This window comes from Chinchilla lanigera, unplaced genomic scaffold (genome assembly GCF_000276665.1).
Source record: "Chinchilla lanigera isolate Chin_1 unplaced genomic scaffold, ChiLan1.0 scaffold00021, whole genome shotgun sequence".
NCBI classification, from domain to species: Eukaryota; Metazoa; Chordata; class Mammalia; order Rodentia; family Chinchillidae; genus Chinchilla; species Chinchilla lanigera.
The window spans coordinates 26,085,674-26,099,225 of NW_004955422.1; the positions used below are offsets into that span (position 1 = coordinate 26,085,674).

General features: G+C 49.7%; 1 protein-coding gene and 1 long non-coding RNA gene across 2 annotated transcripts in view; one reads left to right on the forward strand and one right to left on the reverse strand.

Annotated features, from left to right (window-relative positions):
- The window catches only part of LOC102012771, a 25,217-nt gene extending 18,006 nt beyond the window's left edge, over positions 1–7,211 (reverse strand). The window contains exon 1 of the long non-coding RNA XR_260916.2: positions 4,921–7,211. This is a non-coding gene — a long non-coding RNA (uncharacterized LOC102012771). The remainder of the gene's footprint in view (positions 1–4,920) is intronic.
- Positions 1–10,627, forward strand: part of LOC102012974 (ubiquinol-cytochrome-c reductase complex assembly factor 1) — an 87,223-nt gene extending 76,596 nt beyond the window's left edge. The window contains exons 8-10 of the mRNA XM_005384797.2: positions 2,125–2,202; positions 7,224–7,337; positions 10,368–10,627. Coding sequence (XP_005384854.1) covers positions 2,125–2,202; positions 7,224–7,337; positions 10,368–10,502 — 327 coding nt within the window. The 3' untranslated portion in view covers positions 10,503–10,627. The remainder of the gene's footprint in view (positions 1–2,124; positions 2,203–7,223; positions 7,338–10,367) is intronic.
- Positions 10,628–13,552: the final 2,925 nt, after the last annotated feature.

Consider the following 13,552-nt stretch of genomic DNA (forward strand, 5'->3'; position numbering starts at 1 on the left):
AGGGGAGATGTGTGGGTGGAGCTGTGAAAACACAAAGATAGATGGCTGATGTGGTCCAGGTTGAAGGTGGGTGGGAAAGGTCATGGTTTGCCCTCCCAGCTACCACCAATTTCACATTTTCCAGCCTTGAGCTTCACAATTCTGTCTTCATTTTTGAAAATTATCCATGACTATAAAGTATTGGAACCAGTTTTAGTTTTATATAAACAAACCAGAAGGTATTACTCATAATTCCTTGCGTTTGCAGAGCAGTGTGCAGTTTAGAAGGCTTTCAGCTTATGTTGTTAAATTAATGAGTGAATACACACGCGCTCACTTTGAAGACAGCTTTTGTGTTTGGGGCCTTTAAAAGCTAACAAAATAGACTTGGAAAGGGGATTTGACTTGTTTGATAACACCTTGATCTACCTAGCAGAACTGTGACTTGAACCCAGACTTTCTGACTCTAACTCTGAATCCTTCTACTTTTTCTGCTCTTCTTCAGAGACTAGTTAGGAGCCACAAGATAAAATCACTTAGTCTTTAAGTTAGGATCTAAAGTAAAATTACCCCCTGGGACGCAGGAAGCTGTGGTGTGTGAGGGACGTGACTTCGGATTCAGAATGACCCGGATGTTCTTCTCAGCTTTATCACTCACGTGCTGTGCGATCTGGGGTAAATCACTTCACGTCCTTGGTCTCTCAGTCAGTCACCTACAGTTACTGCAGCATGTCTCCCTGTCTGCGTTCTGGTGTGGGTTAGAGGCAATGGTGTCCATAAAGCACCCAACCCATTGCAGGTGCTCAGTAAATGTAACCCATGCTGGGTGTGGTTGTGGAGGATGTTGTTAAATACGAATCTTATTCTCCATAGAAAGTTCCAAATAAGGTTGGGCGGTTTCTAAAACCTGTCAGGTTAAATAGTCAGTGAGCCCTTACTTACGCTGGGCTTTCTGCTAGGATCCTAGAGAAGACTAAACCGTGGATCGTGCCCTCAAGCCTGTGGCGACATGCCTGCAGGTCAGAGTTTCACCCTGTTCAAGATACTCAGTGAACCGTACTTCCGACTCTGAAGGTGCTCCTGGCCATTCTCTAAGGAGTCTACCAGGGCTTCCACAGTCTCACAGAACTTTTTAGAACTGAGTTTCTAAGGCCACCTCCGTGTGTAGTTTGACTCCCTCTGAGCTACCCCTCGCATTCTTCCCTGCTCTCCATAGCTTCAGAGGTCTCCTTGCTCCTCAGCGTCTCACGGTCCTGCCCTTCACCCTTGTCTCCCCACTTCTGACAGCCTCCTTGCTTTTGTCTTTCACTGCAACAAGCTCATTGGAGCGGCCCTTGAGACCTTTGCCAACCTGATGTCAACATACCTTCCTGGTGGTCCTCCCCGCTCGCCCTCCCAGCGCTCCCCAAACTCCTTTCTCCAGCCGCTCACCTCCCTCCTCCTCGCCTCGGCCTCAGATGCTCTCTCCCCAGGCCTCTCTTCTTCTGTTGGACTCCTCCCAGTTCCTGTGCATCTTTCACCCGCACTGAAACTCACGTGTCTCTCAGCACATTTGGAGAAGATGTGAGGCAGTAGGCTACAGTAATTATGAAGTGTTGGTTTGTTTGTTGTGGTACTGGTGATTGAACAAAGGGCCTTCTCACTGAGCTACATCCCCAGTCCTTTTGTTTTTCCTTATTTGAGGCAGGGTCTTACTCAGGCACCACATTGCCCAGGCTGGGCTTGAACTTGGGATCTTTCTGCCTCGGTCTCCAGACTGCTGTGATTATGGGCATCCACCACCATGCCTAGCTTGCAGCAATTGGTTTAAATGCCTGTTTTCCCAGCTAGACTATTGATTCCTTCGACTGAGATACTGTTTCTTATGCTGTGTGTTCATAGCATCCGGCAAAGCCAGACATGTAGCTGGAGGTCAGTTCATTAAACTGACTGCTTTGTGTAGTTTGGGACAGAAACCTAAAAGAAGTTGGCAAATCAGTGAGAATCTTGACAGATGCGGGAATTGGGAACGAACTGGCAGTTTGACTTCTGAGAGTTTCTTTCTCTTTGTTCTTTTAACAGCCTATGACAGCTCAGAGCCAAAGAGCATACTTTTTGGTTTTTTCCTTTCTTTAATACTTTTGTTTTTGCTCTTTGTTTTTGTAGGTTAATCCCTACATCCTGAAGAAGAACATGATCCTCATGACAAATAATTTCTATGCAGCAATCTTGGGGTATGATGAGGTAAGATCATTTGCCAAGCCTTAGCCATAACAATGGCCTCCTCCAACAAAGGCTTTTGATGACAGCATACAAAGAAAACTTCCAGGACTGTCTTTACTGGATATGTTACACTTCAAAGCTCCATGTCTACTTCTCTGTTTTCACTGACTGGTTCGCTAGTGTTGGGAAAGAGGGCACTGTACAATATGGTCAGTCACTCAACCAGTCAGCATTTGTTGAGTGGCTGCTGGGTGCTGGATGGGAGGCGAATCACTTACACACACCCAGCTGCTCCCAGAGATAGGGACACATTCACATGCAAACACCAGAATCTGCCAAACAAATTACACACATTTTTGGCTTAATTATAAAAGCGATACAGGGGCTGGGGATTTAGCTCAGCAGCACAGTGCCTGCCTGGCAAGCACAAGGTCATGAGTTTGATTCTCAGTACCAAAAAAAAAAAAAAAAGAAAACAAAACAAAACTAAAAGCAATACATATTCACCTAAAAAAAATTTATAGAACTACACAAGCAGTCAAAATACAAAATAGAAGGCCGAGGGCTGGGGTATAGCTGATCGGTAGAATGCTTGCTTAGCTTGTGTGAGGCTCTGATCCCCAGCACTGGAAAGAAAGAAAGGGAAGCAGAAGGAGGAGAGGAATAGAGAGGAGAGGACTTGCTTTTTATTCACTGAACAGTGTATCCTGGGAATTCTTCCACTTCAGACACATAGCTCCATCTCATCTTTTGTATTATAAAACATATATATAACAGCTGGACATGGTGGCGCACACCTGTGATCTCAGCACTTGGGAGGCTGAGGCAAAGGGGTGCAGTGAGTTCGAGGACAACTGGGGCTACACAGAGATTTCAAGGCCAGCCTGAACTACATAGTGAGACCCTGTCTCAAAACAAAACAAAACAAAACAAACAAAAACAAACCAATTAAACTGATAAATTTTATATATATATGCACTTTTTTTTGAGTCAGGCTCTCACTATGTGGTTCAGACTAGACTTGAAATTACTATCAAATCCAGGCTAGCCTCAAACTCATGGCAGTCCTCCTGCCTCAGCTTCCTGAGTGCAGGGATCCCAGGCATGCACTACCATATCTAGCTCTAGTTTAACTAATTTTAAGTGTACAGCTCAGTAGCATTAAATATATTCCTGTTGTTATACAACTATTTCTACCATCCATCTTTAGAACTTTCCATTGTCCCAAACTAAAGCTTTATACCCACTGAATATTAACTCCCCAGCCCTGGCAACCATGGTTTTCCCCCAGGTCCATTCGTGTTGTGGTATTTACAGTCTGTGAATGTATCCCCAGCCCTCGCAACTGTCCCTGTACTGTTTGTCTCTATAAATTTGACTGCTCTAGGAACCTCATGTAAGTGGACTCGTACAGTATTTGTTCTTTTGTGACTGGCATGGTCTCATCCGGGTTCATCTGTGTTGTGGTATTTACATTGGGAATGTCTTGGTGAATCTGATACTTACATTTACTGATTGCATTCTGACTTCAGAAACCTTACAATATATAAAAGAATGAGGCTTAGCTTTGAAGAAATACCACCCTCTGTTAGCATTTGTTTGTGGTCTCCATTGCAGGTGACTGGGCTCTGTTGACTCTTTCATGATGATTAGGGATAATGAACTGAGTGATGTCCGTTCTCCGACCCCGTCCCAGTCTGTTCTGGCAGAGCTATGTGACCTGCACGTGGCTCATCAGAGGAGTCACTTAGAGGGCTTTTCACATGTCTCCCTGAGCCCTGGGAAGCTCCCCGTTCAGTGGCAGTTCTGCCTGATGCTTCAGCAAGCACCCCAGTGACACTTCAGCAAGGGAAGTTTGGGGAATATGCTAACTGCATGAAATACCAGTGTCTTGGCCCTGTGCCCCAAAGGTTCTGATGGCATTGGTGTGGGTGGGCAGTTGTAATTTAAAAGACCCCAGAGAATTTAAATATGTAATTCCAGAACAGTTTTTCTTAAAGAGACCAATGTAAGATTCACGTTTGGAATCAGTGAGTCTGGGTGGGGTCTGAGAGTCTGCATTCTGCAGAGTACTTGTGGAACTAGAATGTTCTAGAGGTAGCCAGTGCTAGCTGCACACAGTTATTTTTACTTAATTTAAGTGAAACTAGAAATTCAGCTCCTCATTCGTGGTGGTCACAGTTGAGGCTCTCCCTGACTGCCTGTGGCAGAGGCTACCGTCAGACTGCGCAGACACGGCGCATCCCCTTGTCACAGAGTCGGGAGGTTCTCTTGGACAGCACCCTCTTCCTACACTCTTGCTGGATTGCTTTCCCTCCCTGGACACTTCTGGAACCTTCCTCTTTTTCTGTCTCATGAGGTCCAAATTGCTGCATGGAATTCCAGGTCTTCTGTGAGCTGTCCCATCGGTATATGTCCTCTCCACCTCTCCCACCTGTTGCCTGTGGGAGAATTGTTGTGCAACCTGTTTGGCTCCCACATAACCTCTTTCCTTTTCTACCTTCTTAGTTTGAAATTTGCATCCTTAGACCAATCTCCCGTTAGTTTCCAGAGTTAGCAGCAGTCTGGAGGAAAGAAGGCTGCCGCTGGATTTGGTCATTTTCAGTGCACTCACATGGCGTGCCAGGGGTTGCACTGTGTCCGGAGCTAGGCAGTCGCCACCCTCTGACTGCAGCGGTGCATGCTGGTTCTGCTTCCGTTGCAGTTGGCACGCTAAAACCCCTGAACCTCTGCACTTACCTTTCAGACAGGGTTAGTGATATTTGTGCTGTGCGTAACCACTGGGAGCCAGCTGTGTGGAGAGCCTGACAGTCCTGAGCAGGCAGGTCATTAGCTAGCGCTGTTGGGTCGGCCTGTTCTGGGACTCCTGCTTATGGGCTTACCCCGTCTCAGCCATCTTGCCCGCCACTGAGGCTGCCTGTTTGGAGAAACTCATGGTGACCAGGCTTTTCTTATCCTGGGCTCTGCTCCTTCGTTAGGTCTCCATGGCACCCATTCCCACTCCTGATCCTTCCCATATCCCACACGTGGGTTGCTCCCAGCAGCACTCCAGCCTGTGCCCAGGGCACTTCAGACCCTGGCAGGCTGTTGTGTTAGCACATAGCGTGGAGAGCGGTGACATGCCTGAGCTTGTCCTTGGCCCTGTTGCCGTTTGCCAGGAGAGGCCGGGTTTTCCTGACTCAGCCATGGTGCCAGGACAGTCTTCAGCTGTGGAACCGTGTGGGTATTTAGCAGAAGGCATCTGGAGCAAGTGGAATGCGCCCCACGAACTGTCAGCTCCCCACGCTGGATGTGGACCTTCCTGGCAGCAGGCCTCATCTGTCACAGGGCCTGAGAGCCCAGACTACGACTACGCAGGAGAAACAAGCAACAAGCAACGTTCCTGTGCCTTTGTCGTGTGTAGGAGGCCTTTCACACCCATTGTCTCTTCACAACAACCCTGCGGGACAGGATTATTATGTTTGTGTAACTGATGAGAGGTGGCGGCTCAGGGAGGGCTGGTGGCTTTTCAAAAGCCACGTACAGTCAGATCATAGAGCTGGCATTTGAACTCAGGCTGTCTGGCTCACAGCTACCACTGTTGTCTCTACTGTGTCCACAGTTGCCGGCTAAAGTATGCTCCTAGGCCTTATAGCCAAGGTAGTGCACTTGAAAGTGCCTTTATACTTCTTTTGTTTTGTTTTGGTTTGGTTTTTTTGGTGGTACTAGGGATTAAATCCAGGGCCTTGTGGCGCTAGGCAAGCTCTCTCTACCACTCGGCCTCACCCCAGCCCACGCTATCTTACTTTCATAATTCAAGGATGCTGTAGGTAAACAAGTATTTCATCTCTTTCTAACACCTGAGAAGTCTGAGGCTCAGGTTTAGCCACCACCACTGAGAGTGGCAGTGACAGTACGAGGACTTCCCAGGTCAGCACCTCACTTGCACATACTACCTTGGCTCCCAGACAGAGCAGCTTCTTCAGGTCTTTCCCTTCAGCTGCCCCAGCAGCCTGAGCTAGGAAATGACTCTCATTAGCCTCTGTGACGTCGGGCTTCCCCACAGTTCCCTGTGCCAGGAGGGGCAGTGCCAGGCGTGTACTAGTGCAGACTCTGAACACCGCCCTGTGTGGCCCTCTGTGGCCCTTACTGATCCTGCTGGGCAGCATGTTCCACTCATGATTGGCCAGAGACAGGCGACAGTGAAAGAAAGGTACCTCGTTCTCTTTCCCAAAGCACTGGCTGCCTTGCAGATAACGTGCCTGTGAACCGGTTGAGAAGGAGCAGTCCACGCCCAGCTCCATGGCTGGGAAAACAGAAGCTTTTGAAGTCCTGCCACAACCTGGGGACAGCAGCAGAGGCACTGCCACTCCATTGCTCTTCCTGGCCTCTCAGACTTTGCCTGGGCCAGGCGCACTGCAGTAGAGAAGGGGAAACTGCCTGGGAGCAACCAGACAGTCCCAGCTCAGCGTCACCTCAGCAGTGACTTGGCCCCTCTGGGTTCCAGTTCTTCCTCTGAATATAGTGAACTTGTTGGCCAGGCATGGTAGCACATGCCTGTAATCCCAGCATTCTCGAAGCTGAGGCAGGAGGATTGCCACAAGTCCAAAGCCAGCCTGGGCTATAAAGCATGACCTTGTCTCTATACCCTCCCCCACATAAAATAAAGGGATTGGACCACATATTCCTGTCAGACCCCTTCCAGCTGAACTGTGTAGCTGTCCCATTCCCTCTCTTAGTATCTTTGAGGTCCCCTGAGTCAGTGATTCTTTGTGTGTGTTATTGGGGGATTTTTGTTTTTGTAGCAGCACTCAGATTGAACTTGAGGCCCACACTAAGCTACATTCCTAGCTTGTTTTCTTGTTTGTTTTGAAACAGGGGCTAAGTCACTAAGCTGTCAAGACTAGACTTGAACTTGTGATCCTCCTGCCTCAGCCCCCCAGGGCATTGGGATTACAGGCAGCTTAAACCAGTTCTTTGCTCTTGTGATCACACCTTCCCCGTTTGTGTCATAGCTCTGCAATGTTCCCTGGAAGACCAGTTGTTGTACTTTATTGTTCCAGGGGATCCTTTCAGATGATCACGGGCTCGCTGCCGCCCTCTGGAGAACCTTCTTCAACCAGAAGTGTGAAGACCCTCGACAGCTCGAGCTGCTGGTGGAATATGTGAGGAAACAGGTGAGAGCCACGCCCCCCACACATCTTACGGAAAGTGTGTCCTCCCGAGCACTGCATGTGCTGGGCTCCTGGGGTTGTGGGAAGGCAAGGTACCAGAGGCCAGGCAGAGGGAACTCTGACCGCTCCAGTAGCGGCTGGCACCAGTGAAGAATGAAAAAGACCCAGGGGCTGGCCCGTGGGAATAGAAAGGAAAGGGCACCAAGTGGTCTCTGGCTTTCAGAAAGTCATAGCCATTCTTCACCACACATTTCATTACCTGCTGTGGCCATGGAGTCCTGGAAGACAGGGACATGGTCAGCCCTTCTGTACCCACTTAGAGCCCCAGGGCAACAGCCCTGCACAAACACACCCGGCCTCTTCACACAGGCCACTCTCCACAGGCTAGCAGCACCCCTCAGGTCCTTACCCTTCACGTCTCCAGGGCTTCCTAACACTAAGGCTTCTAGGAGAAGCTCTCCTGCGTGGACTGTTGAACCAGAGCTGTCTCAAACCCAAGGAGAAATAACTCCTTGATCTCCCTGCTCCCAGATCCTACCTGGATGGGAAACTCATACTTTCTAGATGGGTGGGCTGCATGGCAGGGAGAAGAAACATGGACCCTTTTCCAGGGTCTCCCAGTGAGTCAGTCTGCATTACTACCCTCGGACCCCAGGCTGGGTGATTCATGTAACACTAGAGGCCTCTGCTGCTGCAGACAGCTCATCAGCTTGGGTTGTCTTGTGAGTCACACCTTTGCTTCCTGGGCCTGGCCAGCAGGGCAGAAGGGCCCTCACTCCGCAGTTAAGTCTCTTGTTCACCTGTATCAATGGCCTTCAAGCCTCCAAAATGTGGAAAAAAGCAAGGCAGACACCACATCTTGAGCAGCCAGGGCCAACAGGACTAGCTAATTGGTTGCTGGAGATTTGTCCAATTGAGACTCTTTAGATCTAGACGGTAGAAAGCCCCAGAAGCCAGGACTTCTGTTTGACCATTCTTTAAATCTGTCAAGAGCCAGGGAGAAGGTACTGCGGCCAGAGGGCTCCACCCACAGAGAATTCTGAGACTCACACTGTTGACAGGACTCGCCCTCAGACAGAGTAGCAGTTGGCAAATCCAGTGTTGTTTTCTCAGAGACCCACCCAACTTTTCCATCTGCTGTGATGGCCTTGTGCCAGAGGCCACAACAGGACACAGCTGGGACCCCTCCAGGGTCCCAAAAGGAAGAACCTGCCACAATTAATACTCCATAAGACTCATGACTATGGTGAAAGCCAGGCAAACAGTGATGAGGCTTTTAGGAAAGCAGGGAGCTTTAATGGGGACCCAGTTCTATCAGCAAACCTGCTATGCCCAGCCCTGTGCTGGGACAGCAGAGACTGATGAGGCTGAGTCTTGCATCAAGGGGCCAGTTAGGTGCACAGCAGGCCCAGTAAGGTGGACACTGGGCTAGGCTGGGCAAGGAGAGTTGCGTCTTGACTGAAGGATCAGGGAAGACCAGGAAGCTGGGCCTTGAGAAGAAGACAGTCCTGCGCTTGGCACTGTGTGATACCCACTCCTGGGCAGCGTTGAGGTTTGTAGCCAAGGAAATGGGCAGAGCGGTGGTGTTAGGGTAGGTTGCTGGGAAGGGGCATGGGGTTGTTTTACTTGGTTTGGTTTTTTGAGACAGCGTCTCCTATGTAGTTCTGACCTTGAACTCACTTATGTAGCCCAGGCTGGCTGCAAACTCACCGTGATCCTCTTGCCTCAATCTCCGAAGTTCTGGGATTGCCGGTGTGCACCACCGCGCCTAGCTAGGGGAATGGGTTTTAGGGAAGATAGTTCGGTTGAGCTTCTTGCCCTGAAGAGACGCAGGACCCATGGGATTCCAGATCTGAGGTCCGTGTGAGAGGCTGGGGTTGATTTCAGAGGTCAGCAGTCTGAAGGTGGCACAACAAGTATGATTAGTTCTTGGAAGAAGGGCCTGAGCCAGGCCTAAGGGAACGTCCCCCGTCTTCCTCCCGTCTCCCTTAGGGAGCCTCATCTTTGGGGTCCAGTGCCACCTGCTGCTCTGGTCGTTTTCACTGGAAATGTGACATGTCCACTGGGAAGCATTTCTCACCTGCTGTCCTCTGTAGTAGCAGGTGGCCTGGGGAACCCTGCTGAGCTGCCTTCATCTCCTGAGACTCCCTGCTCTCTTTTTTTTTTTAATGCCTTTTTTTGCACCTCTTTTTCTTGCACCGTCTCCCATGTGCCTCTGTTCCATGTCCCCTCTCCTTTGGGAGGGCTGTGCACCTAGATTTCTGGGCAGGCCTGAGAGCATCCAGAGGCCTAATTGCCCAGGGCAGTGGCATCTGGAGCTCCCCATCTCCATGTCAGATGGGCCGGTGGCAGAACTGGCAGAAAGCCCGGAAGGAGTATGATTGCTCTTTGTTGTAGTGAGCAGCGTAGATGGCACTTGGTCCCTCTGGTTCCAGTGAGAACCGAGGCTCAGTGGTGAGGGTCCGCCTCAACAGCAGTCGTCCCAGAGCGGGGAAGCTGGACCTGCTGGCCAGCATCCGGGCCCCCTGGAGGACAATGGAGAAATCCATGTTAGGAAAAACTCACTTGCATGACCAGCACTGTGCATGTGCCCTATTTAATCTTCATCTGAGTCCCACGAGGCACACATTTCTACCCCATCAGAGGAAGCAGCCTAGATCTCAGAAAAGGGAAGTGGTCACCTGGGGAACTAGGGAGGGACAGAGTTGGGATTCCTTCTCCCTGCAGCACTGGATGGGGGTGGACAGGAGGACTTCCTGTCCTGCAGGAACTCTGTAGGGAGGACAGGGGGGTTGTGCTTGGGGTGTGTTGTCACCATTCTGAGGTGTCCCGGGAAATTCCCTAAGTCTTCCCGAGAGCCTCCCCAGTGACTGTTTCCCCAGATCTCCTTAATGAAAGAATCGGGATCAGAGCCTGACCTGAGAGCTGGATGGTCACAAGCTCCGCAGCTCCCTTTCCCTTCCTTTCGTGGGGGAAGCTGATTCCTTTTGTCACCTTGTATGTGTTTTGCCCCTTTTCCTCTGTTTCCTGCAGATGCAGTACCTGGACTCCATAAATGGCGAGGATCTGCTTCTGACTGGAGAAGTGAGCTGGCGCCCTCTGGTGGAAAAGAATCCTCAGAGCATCTTGAAGCCCCATGCTCCTACTTATAACGATGAGGGTCTTTGAGGGGCTGGTCCCTCTAGGCTGCTGGCCAGCTGGCTTTGAGGAACTACGGCAAAGGAAGTGCTTGTTTGGCCCAGGGCCCCACAGAAAGTGGCCTGAGCTGACCTGTGAACAGCATCTGTCAAATACCTGGCCTATTTGTTGATTTTCCTCTTAGTATGCCCAGGAGTCTGACCTGATGGGGGTATAATGCTGGCAGAACCTCTAGCTCTTCTGAGGTGTTGTCTCCCGCAAGAAGAGCCCCCAAAGCTGGTCATGGTGGTGCAGACTAAAATCCCAGCACTCTGGAAGGCTGAGGCAGGAGGATCTCAAATTGAAACACAGCCTGAGTGACTTAGTGAGACCCTATCTCAAAATAAAAAATAGGAAAAGGGCTGAGGATGTAGCTCAGTGCAAAAGCCCATGGTCCAATCCCCAGTCGTACAAAAAAAAAATGAAAAATAACGGAGGCGCCCCAAATAAAAGCTTCTTAACACATGCTCCCCAAATCCCTCCAGCAGCTTTTCCCAAAGGAAAGGGTAAAGGGAGTAGAAAGGGGACACACCCTCCCCCAAGGGCCTGATATGTTTGTAATGCTGCCAAGTCAGGATGGGTAGGTGCACTCTGTCCCTTGGCTTTGAGCCATGGAGGTTGAGTTGGCCATTAAAAGAAACAGACTTAACGTCTGCCCTGGCTTCTCTTTATTCTAGAGTCTTTTTAGGAACTTAACGTGAGATGGTGGCTGCCGTAAGATAAGGAGCACTTCCCAGCTCAGAGGCAGGAAGAGGGGAAAGCTGGGGTTCTGCTGCTGTTTTTGCCTTCAGTTTTACGAGATGTTTCGCTGTCTGGCCAGGGCGTGGCCTGCCCTTCCTCTGGGACCCAGGAGGCCTTTGAGGTCCAAGGGGCTCATCACACCGGAAGTCATTTAGAAAGAAGCCTCAAGAACAAAGGGCCTTTCGTTCCCCCCAGTGAACTGAGTGAGGAACATGCCACCTTTTCTCTCTTGGCCTCTCCTTCTATGAGATGTTGGGGCAAAAAGAACCTTGCTCCTGACCTCGTTACACTGTCCCGGGACCTAGCCCCGTGCCCCTTCCAGCTTCCGGAGCGCATGCTGCAGAGCCACCTGGTTGGAGAGCTGGAGGACCTGGAGTGTGGGTCATCTCTTGGGGGGTTTTCTTACATTGAAATAAGGGGGGCGGGGAACCACCTTGCCCCTCCCTCCCCCATCAGACTTCCTTCATTGAACTCGCTATAAAATGAGTCATATAGAGAAACTCTATACGGGTGAGGTATATCCCACTTCTGTGAAAACATTACAAATCAAACCACCTTCTCTCCGTTTATTTAAGATGCTTTTGTTGCAAGCAGAGCTCTAGAGTGAAGCCTCCTCTGTGTGTGTGAGATAATAACACCTTGTAACTCATTACAGCTGGGCACTATTTACATAAACCAGAGCCAAGCCAGGCAGGAATTTGCTGATTAATTTATTTTTAATGGAGTGAAGTATACCATGCACCAAAATAAACTTTACTGTGTGTACCTAACTGCTCCTGGAATGGATGGAAAAATTAATGGAACAGATTTTGGCTCCCAGCTCTGCACATTAATTCATATATAAAAGTTATTTGAGCATTAACCCATTTGCTGCCCAGGGCAGCTCCCCAGCCACACATCCTAGTGCATAGCACCAGTTTAGCTACCGGGCTTGCTTTAGAGTCCTGGAACCTCAGATTTGCAAGGAACTTTCAAAATCATCTGGGCCAGCCCTGGCCCAAAACGTGACTGCTCTGCGTAACTACCACGTTGGCCTGTGCTCACGCAGGGCCTGGATGGATCCCCCAGTAGCAAATAGATGGTCCCTGCCTGCGGAGGATTCGGCAGTCATCAAAAACTTACAACATGGGGCCGCATTTGAAGGAGCCGAGTGGGACCTGTTTCATCTGTGATGTCTCAGAGCCCTCACTTCCTGGCTGTCAGCGTCTTTCAGTGGCCACACCAATCCCTCTCCCTTTCAAGATAAAATCCAGGTTCCTTGGTGGCTATAAGCTCTTCTCCTTTGCCTCCATCCCAGCCTATTTTTATGGGGCTCTAGCCCACTTCTTCCCTGAGCACGCTGAAGCCCCATACGCTTACCTGAAGGGACCGCACTGCGTCCTCTGCCTGGGCCACACGCCTCCCACACTGCCCCACCTGACTCCCTTGCCCCCACGCAGGCCACGCTGTCCACGTGGCCCTTCCAGTGTACTTCTCTGGTCACTGCGCCTCCTTGCTGCATTCTCACATGCCTGCCTCTGATACTGCGCTGTGAGCTGCTTCCACTCAGAGCAAATACCGTATTGTGGGTCAGCTTTATTTTCCCAGTGTCCAGCAGAGTGCTTGGCTCACTGTCGGCCTCTGTGTATACTATGTCAAACGCGAGCACAGATGACTAAATTATCACTCATTAGGACAAGCCCAACAAAAAAGCCTCTTTTGGGGTTGTTCTCCAACTGACCTATAATTCAGCTTATTTTAACAATACTGAGCTAGGTGTAGTGTGGCACATCCCTGTAATCCTAGCTACTCAGGAGGCTGAGGCAGGAGGATCACAAGTTTGGGCAATTGAAGGAGACCCTGTCTCAAATAAATAGGCTTGGGAGTACTTGCCCAGTATATGCAATACTCCAGCTCAATCCCCAGTTCCCCAAAAGAAAAAAAAGTAATGTTAAAAAAAAAAAAATAATGCTGAATTATTAAACTCCTCCCTTGGCCTTCGTGTGGGACTCAAAACCAAAAGCTCCAGCTAAATCTTTCTAAAGTAAATTATTATACAAAACAAGGAAAGGGCATGGCATCTTGCTCCCAGGGAGACTGCTCTTTACAAATGACCTTGTCATCTACTTAACCTCTATACTTCAGAAAAGATCACGGCAAGAAACAGAAGAAAACTTTTAAAACAAAATTTGAGGCCAGGCATGGTGGTGCATGCCTGTAATCCCACCACTCAGCAGCTGAGGGAGGAGGATTGCTGAGACTTCAAGGCTAGCCTTGGCTACATAGTGAGACCCTGTCTTAAAAAAAACAAAACAAAAAAA